At 38.7% G+C, this 25,978-nt stretch overlaps 1 protein-coding gene across 3 annotated transcripts in view; it reads right to left on the bottom strand.

The window, feature by feature from the left end:
* Positions 1–25,978, bottom strand: part of LOC108264589 (F-BAR and double SH3 domains protein 2) — a 107,471-nt gene that overhangs the window by 63,144 nt on the left and 18,349 nt on the right. For all 3 annotated transcript variants that reach the window (XM_017466254.3, XM_017466256.3, XM_017466255.3), the window contains exon 3: positions 17,665–17,710. In XM_017466254.3, coding sequence (XP_017321743.1) covers positions 17,665–17,710 — 46 coding nt within the window. The remainder of the gene's footprint in view (positions 1–17,664; positions 17,711–25,978) is intronic.

Here is a 25,978-nt window from a genome sequence, read left to right as displayed (position 1 = left end):
TACTCATTCTTACCTCACAAATGTAACCAAAAACGTCCTTGACATCCTGAAGTTAACCATGTATTAAATATTAGGCCTACAATTCATTCACCAGCATCTCGACACAGCTGGTACATACATGAGAATCCTGTTGACTTCAGCTCAGCCTTCAACATGATAATTCCAGAGCTGCTGGACAAGAAACTCACTCATTTATTTCATTCTGCCAAAGGATCTCAGACTTCCTGACAGACATACAGCAGAATGTGTGGTTTGGCAAAACATGTCAGACTCGGTAACTCTCAGGACTGGCGCACCCCAGGGATCTTCCACCTTCTCTTCTCCCTATACACCAATAACTTTACTGTCCATCATGACAACACACTTGTAAACCTTATATCCAACAATGATCAGTCCTTATCAGACTGGAAGTGGAACAACAGTCAGTCTGGTGCTGTCACGGTCACCTACAGAGCTCAAAACACTAGAGATCATCATCAATTTTTTAGAAAATAGAAACTCGATCACCCTCAAAGGGCTCACTTTTCAAAACAGTTGAGCTATTCAAGTACATAGGTCGTATCATGCCAGGTAACCTTAAGTGGTACAACACTAACTGCATCATCAGAAACGACACAGTGAAGGTTGTTCTTCCTGCAAAAGCTGAAAAAATACAATCCTCTCCAAACATATTATCAGGTACAGCCTGAATTCCAACCGAGACCTGTTAAAGTCCTGAATAAGGGAAGCATGCATGGAAGATCATTACAGACCCTTCCCATCCTGGCCACTGCCTAGTTCAGCGATTAAGATCTGGAAAGTGCCTCAGAGCAGTTCATACAAAAGCAGCATGACACACAAAAAGCTTCTTCCTACAGGCAGTAGCTCTCATTAACAGTTCTGAATAGACCACTCTGCCAAACCTGTGTAATTGCACTGTGCACGGTTTTTTATTTATTTATTTATTTATTACAATGTGAATATGTGATTCCATGAAACACCTAGTGCAGCTAGCTGTATATTCCCTGTACTTTTAGTTCAAGGCATTAACATATTACATACATATTTGAAATTCCTTTTTATTGGCTTATTGTATTCTTTGTATAGTTTGCATTATTTGTCCTGCCATATCTACATTGCTGTATTATTGTACCGATTGCATTTGCAATGTTGCACGCCAATTCTATTCAATCCCAGTACATGCACATGTACCTGGCCAATAATGTGATTCCTATTCGATAAAGTGATTCTGACTCGATACTAGGGATGGGCGATGTGAACTTAAAACCATATCACGATATTTTTCTGATATTTACTGTGATAACGATATCAGTGAGGATATAAACATAGTACCGTGCACCACTGTTTTCAACTACATGTGATAGCTGTGATCTCGAGAGCCTCAGAAACACAAACAGTGATCTAAAAGTAAAACTGATTTTCTGTAACTGAACCAGTTCCAGATTGTAGAGGTAGTTCCTCGTTTAGCAATAACCTCCTCCTCAGCTTCACGTCCTCCTTCCGCTGTACTCGTTTTCGCTCTGCACGTGAGCTGCGAACGCGTCGCACACAAATACGCCATCGACTAGGCTTTATCGTAATTATTGCAGGAAGACTAATTCATATTGTGGGGAGAATTTCTACCAGTATATCGCCCATCCCTACTCAATACTGATTCTTTATACAGATATACAGCTGATCTTGCTTGTGAAGCAGCAAGCGCATATTCCAGTCTTTCTATGGCTAAAAGCATTTGACGTCATCTTGCTGTTTCTTTTCAGAATATTAAACAGTACACATTTATATGGAGACACTTTGTCCCATCGGCTGTGTGCCACTGTCTTCATACATTTTTAGTCCTCTCACTTTCTCTTCACTCCACTGCCCATTCATTTTTCATTCCTCTACTCCAGCACTCTAAGACGATGAAGTGCGATTCATAATCTGAACAAAAGGAGACAGATTCTGAGTCACGATAAAAGGCTCAAACTTCAACCCAGTATTGACATCATCCCATTACACATTTGTGAGTCACTGTGCTCTCGTCCATACTAGAGCCAGGCACACCCCCCCCCCCCCCCCCCCCCCCCCTAACCGTCACCAACACTTACGTGCATATACAGCTCAATAACAAAGTCTGACTGTTATACTAAATCCTGATTTAAAGTCATTTCCCATTCACTCGAATGTTTAGGGAATTCCTCTCAGGAATTCCTCCCCCTGTTTTGAACTCTAATTAGATCCAAATGATTAAACATGCAACTTTTGCTTTATTAGACTTTCTTTCTTCATTCAAAGTAACCCATTCCCTCCCAAAGCATGCTTTGTTTCTGCATTCTCTGCATGCTCCCAGCAGGTGGAACTGGGCTTTGCCTGTGCATGCTCATGGAGATAGATATATTTTTTAATGCTCTCCGATTTCCAGCATGCGTTTGTGTCTAAACCAGACTGTGCTGCGTTCTCTGTCTCAGAGTCCCACTGTGGCTACATATTCATGAGTGCCATCAACACACAAAGCCCAGACTTAAGAGTAAACTGGTACCCAGAGTGTCACATTCCTATAAACACTCATGCACAGAGAGACATGCACATACCTACAGACAGAATTCAATAATTATACGGTCATGAGGAGACCCTCTAAAACATTATATTCTCAAGTTCATCACAGATCATCACAGATCACAAATAAATGAAGCTAAACTGCCGTTATTAATGAAGCTGAAAGACATCTCTCTCCATCTAAATCATATATAATCAATTTATTCATTACTGTGGGGACGTGAAAGCCAGTCTGATTTGTTCTGGACAGGTGGCGGAGACGACCAGTGGCCCAAAGAGCCCGCCCACAAAGGCCCTAAAGACGATTATGCAAATAGAAGAGCTTTCGCTCAGACTTTCCCAGGAAGGGGAGGAGGAGAGGGAGAAAAGTGTGTGTGTGTGTGTGTGTGTGTGTGTGCACGTGCGCTGGGGGCTGCTGCAGCAGTGCGGATGGCAAGACAATCGTGCCACACCATGCAAGAGCTCTGTCTACTGCTGTGCATCCACTACATCGTAACACATTTTTGTTACAAGAGTCTGCTGCCAAGAACTATGGGAAGCCAAACAACTCAAAAGCTGGTCCAAATTGAGCTACTTCGAAAAACCATGTGGCGGGGACCAAATACGTGCACAACTCACTGGGTAGCACGGCGAGAAACACTGAAGTGAGCAGCACTGACCAGTTGACATGCGCGACCCATTGGACAGCACGGTGTGGGTGGGTTTTAATCGCGCTGTGTGGACCAGTTTGGACCTTCCAGCCCAAGTCATGAGACCTGCATGAGACCCACTGAGCAGCGCAGTACAAAATAAACTAAATGGGTGACTGTGGCTCAGGTGGTAGAGGGTTGTCGACTAATTGTGGCGGTTCAACGTGCATTCAGCCAAAGCCGGCTTCGATTCACATGCATCGAACATGAGAACAGCTGAAAGGTCTCATTTACCAACAAATATCACCGTGAAAGAGCGTACAAAACAATTTAGTGCAATTGCAATTTCATCAATTCAAGTTGTTCTCTGCAAAAAAGTACAAAGAACTCAGCAAACTGCACTGCAATTTAAAAAAAAAAAAAAAAAAAAAGCCACAGCAAAATCAAATATTTTTGCCTTCAACAATCCCCCAAAAAACCCTGAAATCCTGTACGGACTGCACAATGTACGCAAAAATAAGCAAGACATACAAAACTAGAAGACAGCGACATTTTTATGGCTAAGTACCATGTTTACAACCCACACTCTAATCCTACACAAACATATCATTAACAAAAGCTGAATAGTAAGCTATATGGTCACAACCTGTACGTACACTATACCTATGCTAGGATAACAATAACTTCCCTAAAGTCCTTTTAGTCATCTGTATTTAGTTTATTGGCATTTGAAATTTGGCTGAAAGCTGTCAGTTCTGGTGGGGAATATATTATATTGGGTTATTTCTACTGGTCATTTTTAAAAAATAGAAATATGGAATTAAAATATGCCATAACTTTTCCATATGCATACATACATGGATGGACTATAAAAAAATTACACACGACATATTTAGACCCAAAGGTCCGAAAGATACTCTGGTAATTACTCTTACTCTAATCATAATTACTAGTTATAAATGCTCAGAATTTTCTAGAAGCTCTAGAAATAAATAAATAAATAAATAAATAAATAGATAAATATGACTACAAATATGTCGTCACACATTCCCTATATATATATATATATATATATATATATATATATATATATATATATATATATATATATATATATATATGGAAAAGTGTTCAGAAACCCATTCCGAGTCACAATCACATTTCCAGTGGTGGAAATGGTTGTTGTTACAGAAAGTTAGGAGGAATAACTGGTCTGAGGAGTTCCGTCTTTAGCAGCTTAATAGCTAACTATCCATGTATCAGTGAAGTTGGCTTTCTAACTAAGAATTTAACAGTCTTTTCTTGCTAGATAGTTAAAATGCCTAATTTATCCTGTTAGGCGAGCCTACATAGTTCACCTAAAATCTACATAAGGAATCTTGCTATAATGGACACGTTTAGCTAGCTAACTTTGTTCAGCTAACAAATAAGTTTATGGCATCTGGCTGGCTAGCACATCAGCTTTCCATGACGCGGCGTTCTCCATGTTGTAATCATAAAACACCACGCCTTGAACATGTCTACAAATAAAGTTATAAGCATTTAGAGACTTGTATGCCTTCAATTTCTTTCTAGTGCAAATGCTCAGAGTTTCTATGAGATATGTATATATGTCTGGCCAGTGCAGGCTAGACCACCACTTAGGAACATTTAGCCACAGACAGGATGCCAAGCCATACAGATCTAGAGTTACACCATATAAAAGTGGTAGTTTAGCCGAATAGCACTCCCTGTCGTTTAGTGGTAATCCATAACAATAAGTGGATAACATTTTAGCTAATGTCAATCCGATTCCTTAATAAAATTCATTCAGATTATAACCAAGTCACATCAGGCTGCTTGGCTACTCTTAGGTCTATTTGCAACCAGGTTAAAACATCATTAAAACATTGTCTGACGGCTACGTTATCATGCCTTCCCAGGCAGGGTAAAAATAGCATTAATAGATAATATTGTCATGTTTCACCGCCCTTTCCTCCCCCCTCCAGCTGTCATCAAGCAAAAATGCTGAGCAGATTTTATTCAGAAACAGGTCACATTATGGTAGAAAAATGTGTTATGATTTCATTACGGCCTTTGTGTGAGCAACTTGAGTAACTATGTCAATTTCAACTCGTGACCTGTTGGAAAATTTTGAAGTGAATACTCCAAGAGTAAGTCACACAGACAAACTCCGAACCATGTGAACCTAAAGACTCAAACTAAAAAGTAGCATAATTGAAGAAGGTGCACTCTAAAGCTTCAGTAATTAGCACTATACATCTGCTTGTTAACAAGTTTCCAGATAAAATCCATCACAAGTATAAGTCTCCTTAGACACATATACTTATCAGAGAGGGCAATCGCAGAATTCTGTTCACCAACGCAATCCTGATTGATGCATAATTATACAATGTAAGGTGTGCATAATCTTTAACAACTTTTTACAGGGAATTTGGGGGAGAAATATTACATTATAAGACCATAAACTGTGATAATAATAGGTTTGGCAGTAAAGAAATGAAAATGGACAGAATTTCTTTAGCAGATAAAGAACACTTTATCTTTTAAATTATACTCTTGAATAATTAAATTGTATTACATATATTGATAACCGGCTGAATAAATCAAATCTTGAAGTTTTGGTCATGTGATTGTGCTCTATGGATATACACCGTCTGCCCATGCTGCCCTCAAATCACCGCCTTTACAATCGACTTCCCAACAGCGGAGGCTCGGCTGAGTGTCGCAACACTTTAAATACTGAGGTCAAAGTGGTGTCATCCTAAAAAGAGATTTAATTACCGTACAATAAACGTGGCTCCAGGGTGAACAGATACACAGGGGCGAGACAAAAAGTGAGACAGACAGGGAGAGACAGACAGGCAGAGACATATGCGAAACATTGCTTTGATTTATTCTTCACATTGAAGGTGACACAGCAATGAAAATAAAAGCTTTTCTCGGTTTACAAAGACGTGGATTACTGTGACGTCTTAAAACCGTGGGTCAACGGCCTGTCAACACTTACACAATATTAACACACTGACAGCAGAGTCCTGGACAAATCAGGTCAAAAGCAGAGAATCAGCGACTAAACAAGCTGACATATGACATATAACATAGGCATGATATGAGCAATAAATTTAAATTATTTTCTTTTCTGTCAAATTCGCATTTTCATCAAATTGGATTTTTGAATTGAAAATGTTTTACATAGTGACATGTGACTGCATTTTTTTGTGCAGAACCTTATCAGTTAAAGTGCACCTATTATGGTTTTTCAAATATCACCTTTCATGTAGTGTGTTATAGAGCTGTTTGTGAACAAAAATCAAAGTGCATGACAAATGGAGTTACTGACTCCCAAAAGAAGGAACCGGTTCTGAATAGCTGAAACGAGTCGTTAGTGATTCCAGACTTTACTTCCTGTACTAACCTACGTAGGTTTGTAACAAAAAAAACACGTCTCTGGTCTTCATCGGCTGCTCGCGAACAGACGGAACTGAAACTCGTTATGGTAGTGGGCGTTTCCTTTTTGAAACAAGCTGACAGTGGTAGACCAATCACAACAGACTGGGACATCTGACCAATCAGAGCAGAGTATGCTCTCTGAAAGGAGGAGTTTAGAACGAATCCTTTAGAACGGATCATTCAACGAGTCGTTTGTGACACTGAGGGGAAAAAAGGTAATGCTGCAGTTTAAATTATGAGCACATTGAAGTGTTTTTTGACCTTGGATGCATGTAAATCTATTGTATGAAACCTTTAAAACAAAATTAGGCACGATTCAAAACCATAATAGGTGCACTTTAATTAAAGAATAAGACACAATTGGGTGCACTGTTATAGGAAAATAATCAATGATGGGGTGGTGTGATGTGGTCTGATGGACCAATGAAGCTACTGTTACTGCCAAGAAGCCGATTATTTTCCGGAAGTGTTTTATCCCTTTTACACCGCAGCAATTTGCCAACAAATTTTATTCATTAAATTTCCAACAAATCATATTTATCTGTTAATAGTTAGGTTATTGTTGTGGAACGTCTGTGAAAGAAACCGTTCCCTTACAGCATCGCCTTTTTCTCTCTGAAGTTAAGAAGACATAACGTTGCAGCTCGTCACGTTACTGAGAAACTGTCCTGAGTAATTCTCTGTAATGAAGAGTTAGAAAAACTTTACCTCTCACTGTTATAAAAAAAAACTGACCCTGGAGACTCGCTCCAAAAATGCGCAATACAGACAGATCCATAAGTATTTGGACAGCGACATTGGCTTTTCATCAGTTTGCCTCTGTACACCGCTACAATGGACTTGAAATGACGCAATCGAGATGTGACGTGTAGACTTCCAGCTTTAATTCAAGGACGTTTAACACAATATCGCAGGGGCGGTTAAGCAGGGTTGGTGAGCACTGCCTAAGAACATCTTTAAAAAAACACACGCTTGTGTATCACAAACTGAAAAGAAGTCAGTGAGAGCATGCAAAGACGAGTCCATCTCTCAGAGAGGGGAGGGACTGTCAAGACACCACTAATTAAGATTGTCTGCCTGGTTTTCAGACTCTGCGAACCGTGTGACTGTGTTTATGAAACTACGCGTTTATTAGGTGCATGTGTTTAGGAATGCCAACCGCGTATCGACTTGATGGGTACACGCATACACATTTCACCATTTCCCAGGGTCCTTTTTTCTTTCTCTCTCTCTCTCCATTATTCTGAATAAACATGTCTGAAAGAATGTATTACAGTGCCATAATTTTCTACAATAGGTCCCTCTGTAGTACAAGATGCGTTCCCTAGAGGAAAAACAAAAATCTATAAATGTTGGATTAATGCAGCTGAACGTTTTATGTTCCACAATGTCTGTACTGGATTTCTATCCTGCTACTTTTGTTGTATTAGCGCTGTGTTACAGTCCTGCACTTAACCCTGCTGTCTAGCCTGGAAATTACCTGCTTTAAGTTTATGCTTAGCAAGAACTTGTCATTAACTTACACATAACTTTTGTTTGTCTGATCATTACACCTACAATAATGCTAATTCTGCTTGGCTACAGGATTTTAATGTTATGTTAGCCATAAGCTAAGCTAACAGCACCGTGTCCCAAATTTCTGTTTCCCAAGCTCCATGTGCTTTTTGTTTGTTTTGTCATGTGCCTTTGTTTTGGTTCTATTCCTGTCTCCACATCTGTTCTGTCATTAATTTGTTCCCCTAATGTGCGCACCGGTTTTGTGTTTAGCCCTAAATTACTCTGTCTATTTATACCCCGCTGTTTCTTTGTCTCATTGGAAAGTTTGAATGCATTTTTGTTTCGTTACGTTCCATGTCTTGTATGTTCCAAGCCTTGTATCGTTACTGCTTTCTTTCTACTTCCTGTTGTTGCTTGTTTTGGACTTTGAGCATGGAAAATCCTAGTTTGTTTCTGTACTCGAACCTGCTATGTATTCCAACAGCGATTCATGGACTGCCCTAAAGAAATATCACACCGAGCACCTGTACTTCACTCACCGCATGTTAGAGTGTACCTTTCCATAACCTTTCCCTCCACCAAACGCTAACTGGTGAAGTAGCACACCTACCGTAAAACGCATTAATAAACAGAGATTACAATTAGACTTGTGCAAAAAGATAATATATATGTCAGTTAGCTCGAGCATGTCTTGTAGTTTGGAAATTCGATTGTTCTATTTGTATCTTCTTGCATGTTGACAGGCGCATGCTATTCTGCCATTTCTTAATCTGCTTGTAAAATTTGACAGTAAAGATTTTCTTCTTCTCTTTCTGTTGTTATGACATATTGAGTAAAAGCAGAAGTATGCCACAGAGTGCAGAGAAGGACAAAAAGGGGTGGGGGGGTGGGGGGGTGGGCAAAAACCAAATCCTCGCTCTGCAGAATTCACTGACAATCTGGAAGAACTGGAGCTCAAGGAATATCCTTCTTCCTTCTGCAATTCTGTCTCTCTTCCATATCCCTAGCTGTCTTTGCCTCTAGCTCTTTCTTTCTCCCCTCATCCCTGCCTTCAGCTGTCTTTTCCCTCACACTTCACCCTCCCTGTCTATTTTCATCCCATCTTGACCCAGTGTCTCTTTTTTTCCCTGCCTCCTCTTCCTCTCACTCTCTCGCTTCTTTGCTTACTTGTTTTGACTCCCCCCCCTCTCTCCCTCCATTTCTTCACCTCTATCTCTATTATTTTTTTCTCCCCCTTCCTCCATACAGATGAACAACAGAGCTGCAAAATGCCAGGAAAAACATTCACTGTCGCTGTCAAACAGTCGAAGAAAATTCAGTACTTCCAGTATATTGCAGCCTCCCCCTCTCCCTCTCTCTCCCTCTCTCCCTCTCTCTCATAGTTGGAGGGGATGCTGCGGGAGTGAGAGGGGTAAGGCATGTTGCTATGCAACCATTTTCACACGGGGTTCAGCTGATAATTCTGGTGTGAAGGTCCTGAATACCTGCACTATAATTTCTTTGCTTAACCCCTCCCCAACACACACACACACACACACACACACACACACACACACACACACACACAGGTTTTACTACCTTTCTATTGACTGTGGCTAAAAGCCAATGGAACGCCAAAATCCTAACATTTACACCAATACATAAATTCTTTTTCTTTAAAAATTAATTAATAAGTAAAAAAAAAAAAAAAGCTGCATTTGTTTCAGAAAATAATTCTGTATTCTTTATGGGGACCTCAGAAGGTCAAAAATGTCATGTATTCCTATTAAGCGGACATTTGGTCTTTGTAAAGGGTGAAAAAACCTGTTAAAACACACAAACACACACAGAAACACACACACACAGTTTTCACTGGCATTCCTAAGAAGTGTACTGATTCTTCCTCACTCTTTGTTGAAGGACAGTGTTTAATGCAAGACATGTTTATATGTTTAGTATGCACACACACACATACACACACACACACACACACACACACACACACACACACACACACAGACACACACACACACACTTCTTGTGAGGACCTTGGGCTGACATAATTATTAATGCAGCTAATTAGATGCTATGCCTACACCTAAATCTAAACCTAACCTTAACCTTAGTGACCTGGGATTCTTTTAGCTACTTTAGTTTTTTTGTATTTTTATTTTTTAAAGCAGATTTTGTTGTTGGACCCAGCCAAATGTCCCCACAATGATCAGATATTCCTATCCTTATGTGGACATCTGATCCCCACCAAGCTATAAAACACACACACACACACACACACACACACACACACACACACACACACACACACACACACACACACGTGATGCGGTCAGCAGGGAACCAATCAGATCTTAGTTGAGGCCATACCAGGCCCCTTCCCCCTCTATTCAAAAACAAGAGTTGCTCTGTTCATCCTTGAAAACAATGTTTATTTGTGTGGACAGCTGTTTAACGGGAAAACAGCATTAGTGCCAAACCCTGAGAGGCAGAGAAAGCCTTAAACCCGACAGAGCGATGGTCTCACTCAGCAACCTCGTCCAAACCTTGTGGCAACTGCATCGCATGCCATCCCTTTCACCTGGTCTCTGCAGTTTCACTTGCTGCTGAGGCACTGAGTGTCAAGTTGCTTTACGTCTCTTCATGGGTTTTAATGCAACACGATGGCTAAGTGTGTTTAGCAAAAACAATTTGAACAAAACAGATACTAGTCATGTGATGCGGTATGGACGACGAATAAAGGCTAATACTATAATACTATACAATACTATAATACTAATACTATACTATTTTGCAACATAGATCCGAGTCAGTGTATCAGTTTAAGACCTGATACACTGACTCAGATCTATGTTGCAAAATATTATGGAACAAGGTAAAAATAAAAGCATGTGGCTAATCCTTGGCTCTTTGGCAATACCAAGAATGTGAAGAATGGACATGGCAAGAGTGCTTAGGAAAACATGAACTAATGATGAGATTCATGCTTTCACTGTCATACAGTATGACACACGCAGCAAAGTTACCCCAGTGCTAACAATACAACCCTAAGTTTACTGATAATGCTAACTTCGATGGCTACCTACTGTTAGCTAACACATAACTAGCTAGAGTCTATATTTTATTAACATATTAACAAAGCTTCAAAAGAAATTCCACATTATTTATACCAAATGAGCAAATAATGAACATCTTAATTACTCAGGTCTCATGCAGGTTAGTATAAAGATAACAATCTGTTCTTAAGTATACTGACTTACTGATAATGCTACCACAGGAATTTGCTGCTAGCGTGGTAACTTGACTAACTGAAGCCTTCTCCTGACAAAAATAAAAACAATCTCAGGTATATCAGGTACAGTTTGTACCAAATGAACAAATATTTGATACGTATTATATATTTGATTGTATATTTACCCATTTTGCACCATGTTTGACTTTTTTTTGGGGAACAGACTTCAGTGAACTGTTTGGTGAACAGTTGGCGATCGCAGAAATGAACACAAAATCAAGCAAACTCCGCAATATTCGAAGGAGCTTGCAATTTTTCTAAATTACTGCAGATTTTCCACAGATTTGGCCCAAGAAGCGCCACGTGACGTCATAATAAAAGCACATTCAGCCAAAGCACTCTTCGATTCACGTGCGTCGAACATGTGTACAGCTAAAAAAAAAAAAAAAAGGTCTCATTTACAACAATCATCACTGTGAAAGAGTGTGTAAAACAATTTCGGGCAATTGCAATTTTACCAATTCAAGTAGTTTTCCGCAAAAAAAAAAAAAAGTACAAAAAACTGTGAAAATGTGAAAAAAGTCGCATCAAAATCAAACAAAACAAAACAAACAAAACACAAAAAAACCAAAGTCAAAATCCTGATTGGACTGAGTAAAAGTTATCACTGTTGTTCCTACAATGAAGTATGGGTCTTTCAATTCGTTAGCATTCTCAATATTTGGGCAAAATCAAGAACACTCTTCTTGAGAGTTGCATTCTTTAATATTGGAATGGAACTTAAAGCAATACGAAGTGAAAACAAAACGCAGAGAGAAAAATGTTTGTTTACATCCTCAAGACGTGAAGCCCCAAGTTCAGGGACAAAGGCCAAGCTCTCCATAACTCTGAAAGGAAGTTTATTACCCCGAATAAATAATAACGGCTCCTTTATTTTGAGCCTCTGTAGCCGCCAACAATGTTCTTTAATGAGAAGAGTTAGAAACAGGTTGCGTTTAATTACATCTCAAATCCACCAAACTGTCATCTGCACATGGCTTCAGCTGGCCCTCCATCTGACATTTCTCTGTCTGTGTGTGTGTGTGTGTGTTTGTGTGTGTGTTCTGATTTGCGAGCCCTTGTGGCAGTTACATTTATGACTGTGCACTATTGTGTGTGTGTGAACGGATGCACGGTAGTATTTCTCTATTGCGGCGGTGCCAGGTGTTGGTTAGAGATCTGAACCAGAGCCAAGATCAGCCCAGTCATTACTGGGAAAACACACACACACACACACACACACACACGCACACACACACACTCAGTCAGTCAGGCATTCAAATACAAATAAGAGAACACACGTGATTGTAATCTGATTGTTAGTAATCCGAGGGAATATAATCTCCCTGGAAGCATTTATTCTAGACTACCTGAATTGCTTTGTATAAAGCACATCTTGGGAATCAATTATATAATACATCACAAAGTACAACAGATATAATATAATTTTCTGGTAGACTTTTAAAAATATTGGCAGGTCCCCAGCATGCCATTAAGGATAAGGGTGCCTAGGTAGACAGCATTTTTGTGCTCCAAAGATAAAGTCTGCCCCATTCGAAAGGCACCATAAGAACTGCTATATTCCATGTTGGGAGTTTCATGAAGTGCAGATATATAATAAAATAAAACACTGTGATAAAATAGCCATGCCAACTGTGTGCGTCGTCCCACTGGTAGCGGTTTACAAAAACACTCCTCCAAATTCACCAAAGATCTAGAGATCAGAATTGTCTGACGTTTTCAGAATCTACATTATACCACAGAGCTGTTGAATTCTCAAATCTGAAGGTTGTGGATTCATTTGCTATAACAGCAGCTCTAAAAGTAGGTTTATACAAATGTGTTTGTTCTAGTATGATATTGTTTCTAACTTTAAGAGCTAATTCACAGGGACTTGCCTCACATAATCTAAGGCTAATAATAAACAGATTTTAAAAATGTGTCTTTAGTTAAAGAAAAACCAGTCCCTCAAGGATTTCCTGATTTTGCGATTGCAGAAATGAACGCAAAATCAAGCAAACTCTGCAATATTCAGAGGAGCTTGCGATTTTTTTCAAAATTTCCACTGATTTTCTGCAGATTTGGGCCAAGACGTGTCATCACAACGTGCATTCAGCCAAAGCCCTCTTTGATTCACATGCGTTGAACATGAGTACAGCTAAAAGGGCTCATCTACCAACAAAGATCACGGCAAAAAACCTTGGGAAACAATTTTGTGCAATTGCAATTTCACTAATTCAAGTAGTTTTCTTCAAAAAAGGCACTGCAAGTCGAATCAGAAAATATATTTAAAAAAACAAACAAAAAAACAACAACAACAAAAAAAAACAGCTGCAGCAAAATCAAGCATTTTTGGCCACAACAATAACAAAAAACTCAGCGGAATCCTGTATGGACAGAAAAACATACAGTTGTTGATAGGGTGAAGCTTTCTGCTAGTAAACATTTATTTAACAATTATGAAAGTGTCGTGTGTCAGCACGTTTTAACTGTGAGTAGGTTTTCCTCCATAGGAAAGTCTTCGGGACAGAGGACTTTGCGCTCTTGGTAACATGAGAAACAGAATTTTTTTTTTGTCTTATTGAAAGAAAAAAGAGGGGCTGGTGAGGGAATGACTGTTTATTTTATTGCTGCTATAAAGAAAGTGATAATTGGAACTTTTTTTAGTTACAAGAAATGCAACTAAACGATTAAAAAGCATGATGTGCCAATCATTAATACATTAAAATATGTACTCTTTGGCAAATCGTTATGGTATAAGAGGAATAAAACTCTTTGGGACAAGCTGCTATAGGAAAATAATCTCCAGCATGCATTATTTTCCTATAACAGCATGTGAATTATTCCTTAATTATTCACTGCATATAGGAATATAAACCTTGTGGACTCACTCACACAGCAATCACTTCTAGAAGGATTAATACTGTAATACTGTTCGACAATTAGAACAGTTTTTTAATGAGTGTGTTCTCTGACAGACACTCACATGAGCAGCATGACAAAAAAAAAAGATTGTAGTCAAAACAGCTCCCTATCCTGAACCACATCCAGGATTTACAATGCAACCATGATTCAGAGAACATGCTCATTAATCACAGTCATACATCATTTGTTTGCATATATTTTGAAAGATAAATGGCCTGTTAAAGCTTCTGGGCCTCTGATTCCGCATTTCAAAGCAGACAAAGCCATTTTCTTATTTACTCCATCGATTTAATCTAACCCAGAGGTGATTAAACGCATTCTATTCTGTGGACTTCTCAAAACATTGTTCAAACTCTGTAACAGGAATCAGCTACAAAGTCAGCTACTCCATTTTCACTGGTATTCCAGGACATTGATTAATCATTTAATTGGATGCTATTGACAGTTAATGTTAATAAACCAGAAATCAGCTTGTATTCTGTTGCTCGGTAAACCTGATGAATTTCCACAGGACATCTGCATTAAAAAACAAGACGAGCAGATGACTGTTAAGCTGAAGAGGCATCCTCTTACTTGCCATGCAATTTTACAGACAGGACTCTGAAACCACAAAACGACAAACACTGATCTGGTGGTTCGGTAAACTAGATAGTATCGATCTGTTGTTGATGAATCTTTGTTCACATGCCAGATAGATTCTAATTAGCGGTCTGTCGTTAAAAGCCATTTGTAGGGTCTTTTTAACTGTAATGTCGGAACAACGTGTTTCAAAATGATCTCTGCGATTAAGTCAGAAGTGAATAAAAGATTTCAAGTGACACTGTTAAAACGTGCTCACAAACATGATCCTTGTAAAGAAAGCCATTACAGAAAATCAATTCAGTGTTCTTTAGAGTACTTGTTCAGGTGAAATAGCAACAGCAGGGGTCAAATCAATTTAATAGCCTCTGATCCCCTATTTCCATTTTGGAAATTTATATAAATTACTCAAGCACACACAGAAATATAGGAAAAAGCAGTCATACATACTGCTATACAAACATGATGCACACCCAAAAGAAAGCACATATAAAGCAATTATACAAAGTACCTCTCATATACACACAAAAAGATCTCAACATTCACATGAAATGCTCTCAAATTCAAATCAAAATACTCTCACATTCACCACTTTCAAGCTCACATTTACATAAAATACTTTCAGATTTACTGCTTTCATTATCAGATTCACTACTTTACCTCATAAATTTACCTACGATGCTTTCACATTCATCACTTTACCTCATAAATTTACCTACAATGCCTTCACATTCATCACTTTACCTCATAAATTTACATAATATACTAGGGCTGCGCAATTAATTGAATATTGATCTGGATAACGATTTTGACTGCGATATTGACGTTTAAAGTTCGTCCTCCACTCATAGAAAACTCCGCTACATATCGAATCAAGTGCTTCCTAAACTTACAGCCAGTCACGATGGAGTGGTGCAGGAATGATATCATTTTGTATGCCAAAACCAGGAAACGAGTTATAAATTTTTCCTTTCGGTTCCATCGTTCCAAATCAATGGGTTTTTTGAATGGGATTTTGGTTAAAACCCTGAAAAAGGTCTGTGGTGAACACAAACTCGAAATATTTTCATGTTTTATTCTATGACATAAAATACGCCAGTAAAAGCCAACTCGTGATTGTTTTTAAAAAGCTTTTAGGTGTATTTAAAAAAGCGGTTGCTAACTGTCACGAAATGAGAGTTTAGGACGGATGCAAATGCAGATAAGAGCTTTATTGAAGAGAGGCAGACAAATCCAAAATGTGAGACAATAGCGTGGTCAAAAAGAAGGTCAGGCGATTGGCAAATGGGCATAAACAAGGCTAAACAAGAATCAAACAATGAGGTTGAGAACAGGATCAAAACTAAGAGACATGAAACTATGCATAAAGGCTTGGTACTCGGAAACTCACAATACTTTGCATTGAATAATGAGACACGAGGGGTTTAATGACAAACGTAATTAAGGGTGAACACAATGAACAGCTGAGACTAATGATGACACATAAGAGAACAACCAGTGACAATACGGGGCGGAGACAGGACAGAAATCGTAACAAATGCACATGTAGAAAGTAAACAATGTCAATGTTCCAGTACAAAATGACATCATCCCTGTGTCACCGCTCTATTGGGTTATTTGGCTGCGTCTCTCCTCCTGTAAACACTGTTATTGACTTTTCTGCATAGGCCTGAATTGTTTTCCTTTGGTTGCATATGGTTATATTTGATTGCATATTTTCATTTGGTTGATGGCATTTCTATTTTTCTTTTCCAATATTTTGGTATTACTTATTTATATATTGCTTCCACGAGATGATGCACTTTGTGATGCAGATTTGTACATTTGCAGGAATGTAGTACAACATGGAGCTGAAAGCAGTGGTCTGTTTATTTAAATGTGAAAGTGCAATAAAAATGTTGTCCCTAAAATTAATGAATAATCGTGATCTCAATATTGATCAAAATGATCGTGATTATCATTTTGGCCACAATCGTCCAGCCCTATAACATATTGCAACTTTCACCACCTGACTTCAAATATTTACATAAAATATTCTCACATTAACACATCCATCACACATTTACAAAATATACTCATATTTGCCACTTTTCCTCATACATTTATATAGAACACTAGCATTCACCTCTTTACCTCATACAGTTACATAAACACTCTTGCATTCACCACTTTACCTCATACATTTACATAAAACACTCGCATTCACTCCTTTACCTCATACATTTACATAAAACACTCGCATTCACCCCTTTACCTCATACATTTACATAAACACTTGCATTATCCACATTACCTTATACATTTACATAAACACTCACATTCTCTACTTTACCTCATACATTTACATAAACACTCTCGCATTCACCATTTTGCCTCATACATTTACATAAAACACTCTTGGATTCGCCACTTTACCTCATACATTTACATAAAACACTCTCGCATTCGCCACTTTACCTTGTACATTTACATAAAGCAGTCGCATTCACCCCTTTACCTCATACATTTACATAAACATGCTTGCATTCACCACTTTACCTCATACATTTACATGAACACTTGCATTCACCACTTTACCTCAAACATTTACATAAAATACTCTCGCATTCGCCATTTTACCTCATACATTTACATAAAATGCTCGCATATTAACCACTTTACCTCTTTGATTCCCATGCACACAAAAGCTCTAAACAGGTGAAGTGGCAGCTGAGAGATAAAGTGATGGACCAAAAAAACCAACAAAAAACCCCCATGTCAACACACATTGTGCAATCTTACCTGCGCATACTCCCTCTCCAGTGTGGCCTTCTTCTGACTGTATGTCCTGTTAGAGAAAACAAAAAAAATTCTTACTGAACTAAGAATCATGCAGTCAGTACTCTTGTGGACCACAATCATGTTCCCTCCCTCAGAATTTTACTCCACTTAATCCCTGCCCTCTAACCACCCAGAGTCATTTATCTCTTTCACTCTGTCTCACGCTGTCAGGCGATGGCAACCTACAGCCAGATGATCAACGGAGGAAACATTCAGATGAGCGTTTTAGTGTTTGGCTCTTGCCTGGTTTGCCAACTAGCCAGAAGGCAGAAAAAAAAAGCAGCTGTGGTAATGAAGAGCAGATGAGAAAGAAAGAAGTTGTTGGGACCACCAGTTTGAAAGAATTTTGGACCTTAAAAAACATATGGAGTTTCCTAAAACATGACTAACTCCAATAGGTTTGCAAATTTTGTAGGCGTTTCATATATACAAGTCTCTTATTATTGCAAAAAAGCGGATTTTTATTATGTCATGTAAAATGCATCTTGGGAAAGACCTTGAGCTTTTTAATCAGCATTGCTACTTATATAATGTTGCTATAATGCGTCTTATTTTTTAAGACACGGGAAAATGTTTTAACTATGGAAAACGTTAAATAAAAAAGGAATGAGCCCTGTTTACACCGGTTATTAACATGCATCTTGAGTTATGGGAACATAAGAGGTCAGCCACACAGGTGTAGGTTTGCGAGGGAGACAATCACATCTGCTCAATGCAAGCTGCTGTTTTCACTTCTGTTTTCACTTCTGTTTTTTTAATTATACCAATAATTGTTTTTTAAACTACAGTTTCAATTTATAAGAAACTAGTTTCGGTCAAATATTTTAATCCTCATGTTGAGAATGGTAAGAAGAAGCATTTAAACAGCCTATAGAGATTTTATTACTATAAATGTCTGCATCAGGGACGGCATAGTGGCGCAGCTGGTGGTTGAGCTTTTCAAAAGTACTTCGATTTCACATCATAACCACAAACCTGGCAACACCGGCAACAAAGCGGCAATGTGGCCTATACGCATCCTTTACCATGATTGAATGTGGTTCTGTGCGCCGCCCTCTTGTGATCTGATCACACAAAATGCAGGTTAATACTAGATGTAAGCGGGGCCACAGAGGAATCTAGAAGATTAGTTAGTGGTCAGTTAGCTAGTTGGGAAAGCTGACTGCTAGCTACTTCATTTCATGTTAGCACTCACCTGCTAAATTGCTGTCCTTCTACAAGTTAAACATGTCACAGAAATGATTTATTTCCTAAGCGTTAAGCATCAGGTTCATATACTGGGTTTTTTCATTTAAGGAAAATCCCACCAGAATATAGTAAAGCCATCCTGTCAGGGGGTGGTGTGTGTGCTCAAAGCAATACTGTAGATTTGTGTGTGGACTTGGTTAAATTGGCTCTTATAAAAGACAGGAATTTCCGCAGTGACTCCTGCTTGAAACTCCAATGAACCCTTTATCAACTGAATGAGCACTGGACTGAATCCAAAACATGGCTTTGGGCTTATATAGTTTGATGGGGCTGCAAGAACACACACACACACACACACACACACACACACACACACACACACACACACACACACATACACACACACACATACACACACACATACACACACACACATACACACACACATACACACACACATACACACACACATACACACACACATACACACACACATACACACACACATACACACACACACACACACACACACACACTAATGTGTTTATCTCTTGTCCAACCCTTTATTTCTCTTCTATTTCATGTCCCAAACAGCCGTTATCGCCACTGCACTCCTTATCTCAATCTAGGGAGCTCAACTCCAAAACCCGTCTCTCTCTCGGTATGCTTCAGAGAATGACTAAGAATTTTGGGATTACATAACCCTCTAACACACCATTAACACTTTCAGAACCATGGTTACTTGTTTGCTTCTATATGAAAGCTCAGATTTATGTCAAGTGATGGCATGACACATACAGGGTGCTAAAAAACCTAAAATGTTCATGTCCCCACCTGCCCCCAACCCCACCCCACCAAAGTTCTGCAAAAGGAAAAGTGTGTATTTCTGTCAACTACCTTTCTGTCAAAAAATCCCCAAGATGACTCACAATAAAAAAATTCTACAAAAATGTAGTCAGAAGCAGACAGGAAGACACACCCAGTTATCAGTACTTCCAAAAATCTGTTTCCTCTGTTACTGCATCTATTCTTTTTCCACAGCCCAACTTTCAGACTTCAGTCAAGCATCAAAATATTTTTATTCTCAAATACAATTTGATTTAAATTTGCATAAACCTAGCTGGCTGGAAATTCCACTTACGAGTCTAGAGGTCCCTACAGGAAAGGCACAGATGATATCAACTTCCAGTGACTATGGATGGTTTATCTCCATACTGCCGTCAACACACGTGTGGATTCAGCTAACGTGTCCAAAGCACACACAAAGGGGTGAACAGCAGCTACAATCAAAGATCCGGTCTAGAGCACATGTTCAAAGCGAAACTTAGGCATAAGTTTCTTCCTCTCACTTTATTAATTGTACACTCACTAAGTGAAGAAAGTGGTTCAATCCTAATCCAAAAAAAACCTTAAGTACATTATGTATTTATTTTTAAAGATTTATCCAATTATTTATTAATTAAAGTTATTGATTAATATGTTTAGAGATTTATTGAAGCATTCACTGAAGCAACATGCTAATGAGCTTCCTTTAAGATCCATTGTTCTGATTGGACAGCATAACACACAACAGGGGTTTTTCAAATTCACTGAACTCATTGATATATATATATATATATATATATATATATATATATATATATATATATATATATATATATATATATATATATATATATATATATATATATGCGCATTACTTTTTATGGATGCACAAAAAGCACTGGATTCTACAGTCCTAGCAATCCCTGGTTGATTGGTAGAATCTGTCATTCCACAGGGATTGGTTCAAATAACATTGGTACAAATACCAGGTTCAATTACATTTTATTGTTGGTGTGACATTTAAGTTGACTCTCTGAATTATCTGTTCTTTTTATTTTATCCATCAATGTGACACTTGAACTTGTCTACCACTCATAGGTTTTTGCAAATTATAATTTCATTTGTAGATAAATTTAAAGTAAATCCATCAATGAACGATCGTCAGCTCAGCTAACGTGATATTTGTGAATGCACACGGATAACCAAACTGATTCATTTTAAAATATCTCATTTGAATATATTTTGATACATTTAACAAAAAAAATATATAATATTATTTAAACATTTTAAAAACTTTCCTACGGACCCACTGCAATTACACCACTGACCACTAGGGAAACACTGCACTAAATGGTAGAGTATGCAGTGCATAGTGTAAGTGTACAGTACGTCATTTGGAACACAACTTTAGTATTTACTCTCCGGAGCATGTTTTCAGAGCAGAAGTAACGTAATGAGTAAATGTACCGTGCGCAGACCAACTAAACGATAATGAGATTTGTTGAGAACGATCTTCATAATCAATTATTATTGATTTTATTGATTAGTTGTTGCAGTTCTAGTTGGCACCCTGTCCCCTGAGTCCCCTGGGATAGGCTCCAGGATAAGAGATATAGAAAATAGATGGATGGATGGATATCCCAACTTTTGTAGTTCATTATGTTTCAGCTGAATGTGGTGCAAGGACACCAGCTGCTATAGTTCCTATACAGTCAATCAATGGTATGTAGTCTTACCATAAGGATTTCAAATAATCATGTTCATAGATGTCTTAGTTATTTTCTGATCAAATGAAATCTCAGCTTTCATACAGAAAAACATGGGAAATAAATTGTAATTTACTGGCACACGATCTACAGTAGAACAGCATAAGGGATTTACATCACACATCCACTAGAGAGTGGCAACACTGTGGCACAGCAGGTAGCATTGCTGTCTAACAGAGCTAGGGTCTGTCTTCAGTGTTCTCCCAAAAACATACCGGTGTGTGAACGGATTACTCTAAAGTGGCCATCAATGGACTATCGTCTGATCTGTGGTGTATTCCTTCCTCATGCCCAGCGTTCATGGGATCCACCATGGCCTGACCAGAATGAAGCAATTTCTGATGATGAATGAATTTATGAATGAATTACATGTACATTTATTCATTTAGCAGATGCTTTTATCCAAAGAGACTTACAAATGAGGAAATCCACTTGAGAGTTCTGACCAGATTCTAGATTTTATTCACGCTTAACCCTCTCATGTTCAAATATGATTTAATTAACTTATAAAAGTAAATGTGTAACAGAGGCTACTTCAAGATACATGAAGTGCTGCAGGATTCTAAGGAATGAGGTACATGAAATGTGTAGCAGATGTTACTTCAACATACAAGAAGTGCTACTGGCTTCTGACAAATGAGGAAGATGAAAACAGAAACTATTTGATCAGAAACCATATAACCTGGCCAAAATTAGGACTAAGAAAGAAGAAAAGGCTTTGAAAAATTCAGCTGTAAAGCAGTCAAGCCCTGGGGATTTTCCACTGTGCAGTGACCTGATGGCATCATCTTGGACATCACAGTACATTTGAAAAGCTTTTTTTGGGCATTGTACTGTCCAATCACAAGGCTCCCAGCATGCAGACATATTAACCAATCAGAACAACTCATCCAAAATAATTTTAGTAAATTACTAAAACCCATAAGGTGCGTGACAAATAATGTGGCGAGAGCCTCTGACAAAAATCTAAAAGGGTGAAAAGCCCGTTTGAACGTCACGGCTAGAAGGAGCAGAGGACCTGAAGCATGTAGCGGGGTGTTGAGATGTGTAGGAACATCACGCTGTAAGAGAGGAAACGGAAAGGAGGTTAACCTCGTAATTCAGCTACATCTACGGATGGAAGTTTTCAGAAGGAGAAATGAGAATCTAACCCAGTGTTCACGTTCAATTTTGGCTCTTTGATTCAGATCATTTGGATCAGCTCACCTATAAGCGGTGAAATTCTATCCCTACTTCCCGAAAATGCAAAACGGAATCTTTTGGCTCTAGAAATGCCTCACTGCCATAATTTGTTCCCAAACCTTTTTTTCTCCAGACAAAGTTTGTTGTATTATGACCAGTGACTGTTCATCTTCACTTAATTATTACAGAACTTGTTTCATAAAATACTACTTTCATTCTAATAAACAAAATACCATTACACTGGAACAATTGTAACTCATCGCCACTGCATCTAGTACATCTTCAAAAGGTTGCAGTGCAGCAAGCCCTCCCTGCCATACTTCTCACACAGCTGAGAATCAAACACACATCTCACCATCCACTGCAACAAACAGCTCTGATATTGAAAAGAGATTTCAATGAAATCTCAAATAAAGCACAAAAGTATGGCCTTGTCTTCAAAATAGTGTGGGTTTGTATGGAAGACTGACTAATTTTATCTTCTATTTACACTAATAAACAATTTTGTTCACTATTTCACGGGTATATTTTGCTTATGAAGTGTAAATAATCAGAGGTAGATTTAACCCATGGCCAGTTGACCTGTGTTCGTAGCACCTCCTTCACAGAAGTTCATGTTAGAAAGGGCAACATCTGGAAGTCACATGGCCTACTCCTGGGAGGTTCTTGTTTCACTGTTTGGAAGCAAGCAACACTTCAATTGCACTGTATGCTTAGGAGACACACACACACACACACACACACACACACACACACACACACACACACATCTGTGGAATTTAAAGGCCTGCAGTCAAGCTATAAACTGTGGAATCTGCTTTGAAGCCACAAACACACAACATGCAAATTTCTCATTTATTGATATATAAACAACTTAAGGTCAATTCAATTCAAAACATAAGATGCCAAAAAAATGCCAACACTTAGCATGATACAGCCATAATAAAACATACAGTTTTTGGCAATAACGTTTGGCCATTCTGTTCCATAAAAATGAGATAAATGGTCATAAATAGGCTCTAATATGGTCTTAACATCCAACTTTGAAAGAAAAATATACAGTATGCATGTGTGACAATGAACAGAACTGAAAAAGATGGTCTAACTGTGTGTGTGTGTGTACAATGTAGTGTAATTTCCCCATTTACTGGTGAGGGGAAACACATGGGGAGCATGATTGTGAGAAAGTGAAGACAGGAAACCAGAGTGAGAGAAAGTGAGTAAACATTTTGCTGAAGGACAGAGGAGACAAATGTAGAGAGACAAGAGAGGCGATAAACAAAGTAGCAAGGATTAGTGGAAACAATATCAAGTGGAATGAGATGAGGCCAGAGTTAGTGATGTCACGGCCTTGTTTTTCACCACGGCGGCTTTTCCAATTAGAGACCATTTGAGTGTGAGCCCAGGTGAAGCGATGTGTAATCTCAGCACACGGGCACGGAGGGCATCAGAGAGTGTGTGGATTCGCCCTGTTCGGATTTTACACAAAATAATTTTGTACCTGTTCAATGATGCAAAAAAGCATTTAATATGTCAAAGAATGTGTGTTTGTATTTCCATTGTATAGCATGAGAAGCTCTCCAAAATAAATAAATAAATAAATAAAATAAAATAAAAAAAAGGGACATCAACAAATAAACAATTCACACTAGAAATTCGACAATAATCAGTTTAACAATGTCAGAATTCCTCCAAATTTTTGGAGGGATTGGAATACAAACACACATTCTGCTTTTTTTTTTTTTTTTGAGAGCTTCTCATGCTACATAATTGAAATACAAACACACATTCTGCTTTCTGTCTATCTGCTTTCCATCACTGAAGCCTTATGACTACCAAGAGCAACCTCTAGATCATTTGTGATCTATGATTGATCATAGACACTGTGAACCACCAGATCCTCCTTTCAACTCTCACCAGACTGGGCATCACCGGAACGGTTCTGTGCTGGGTGGAATCCTATCTCTCAGACAGATACTTCAGGGTATCAGGGAGGGGAGGTATTTCTGAAATTCAGCTACTCACAACTGGCGTTCCACAGGGGTCAGTTCGGGGTCCACTCCTCTTTTCTATCTACACTACCTCTATCTACTGCCTTATCTCTAGGGCAGGTGATTGAGTGTCATATCATTGCTATGCTGATGACACCCAGCTCTATTTGTCCTTCCAGCCTGACAATCCATCAGTCTCTGCACGCCTGTCGGACATCTCGGTCTGGATGAGGGAACACCACCTTAAGCCCAACCTGGCAAAATCTGAGCTTCTCGTCATCCCAGTCTGTCCCTCAATCAACCACAACCTCACTGTACAGCTCGGCTCAACCACACTCAAGCCAACCAGGACGGCCAGGAACCTTGGGATGATTCTCGATGACAGCTTGACCTTTACAGACCACATTTCAACAACTGCACGGTCCTGTAGGTTCATCCTGTACAACATCAAGAAAATCAGACTCTACCTCAATGAACAGGCTACAGAGATACTAGTCCAGGCTCTTGTTATCTAAAAACTGGACTGTGACCGATGATTAGTACTACCTACTCAGCGTGGCTCAAGGTCCCTTTCAAGAACATTCAAACTAACTGTTCCTCAGTGGTGGAATGAACCTCCAACCTCAATCCGGACCACAGAATCTCTCACCATCTTCAAAAAACAGCTAAAGACCCACCTCTTTCATGAACACCTAACCTACCCATAAAAAATAAAATAAATAAAATTAAAAAAAGATTGCACTTACACCTCTACTCTGCACAATTTGCCTCTTCTGGAATTCAATTAATGGATCTTGTTGGTAGCACTACTTGTATTGTTCTCTGCTTGATATATCGCTTTGCTTATATTTTCTCATTTGTAAGTCGCTTTGGATAAAAGCGTCTGCTAAATGAATAAATGTAAATGTAAATTTTTACGAGTGAGGATATTGATATTGTGGCTTGATTTCATTCAGTTTCAGATGGTACGAACACTCACCCAACATCTAACCTTCAAAACGTCAAACAATCTGTGCCGTGTGAAGTGTTCAATAATATGGAAACGTCCATCTGTGCTGACTATGATACAGACACAATATTGATACTGTCAACACTATCAACACATGGCAGACATAACTGCTGAGGAATGTTTATAAATGTAGGCTAACTGCAGAGAGTACAGAGAGGTCGAAGGGCAAAGCAGCAACAACATGAACTAATGAGAGAGAAGAACCGTAAGGAGCTGGTAAAACATTCTGCTTTCCTAATTACACGTACAATTATCACAGCTTACCTCACAGCCCGGGCTAAGCCGTACTTCTTACTAAGTACCATGGACACAGG

Source organism: Ictalurus punctatus, chromosome 4, assembly GCF_001660625.3.
Source record: "Ictalurus punctatus breed USDA103 chromosome 4, Coco_2.0, whole genome shotgun sequence".
Classification (NCBI taxonomy): Eukaryota; Metazoa; Chordata; class Actinopteri; order Siluriformes; family Ictaluridae; genus Ictalurus; species Ictalurus punctatus.
The sequence above is the reverse complement of the archived record's forward strand: the minus strand, read 5'-3'. Positions and strand labels throughout refer to the sequence as shown.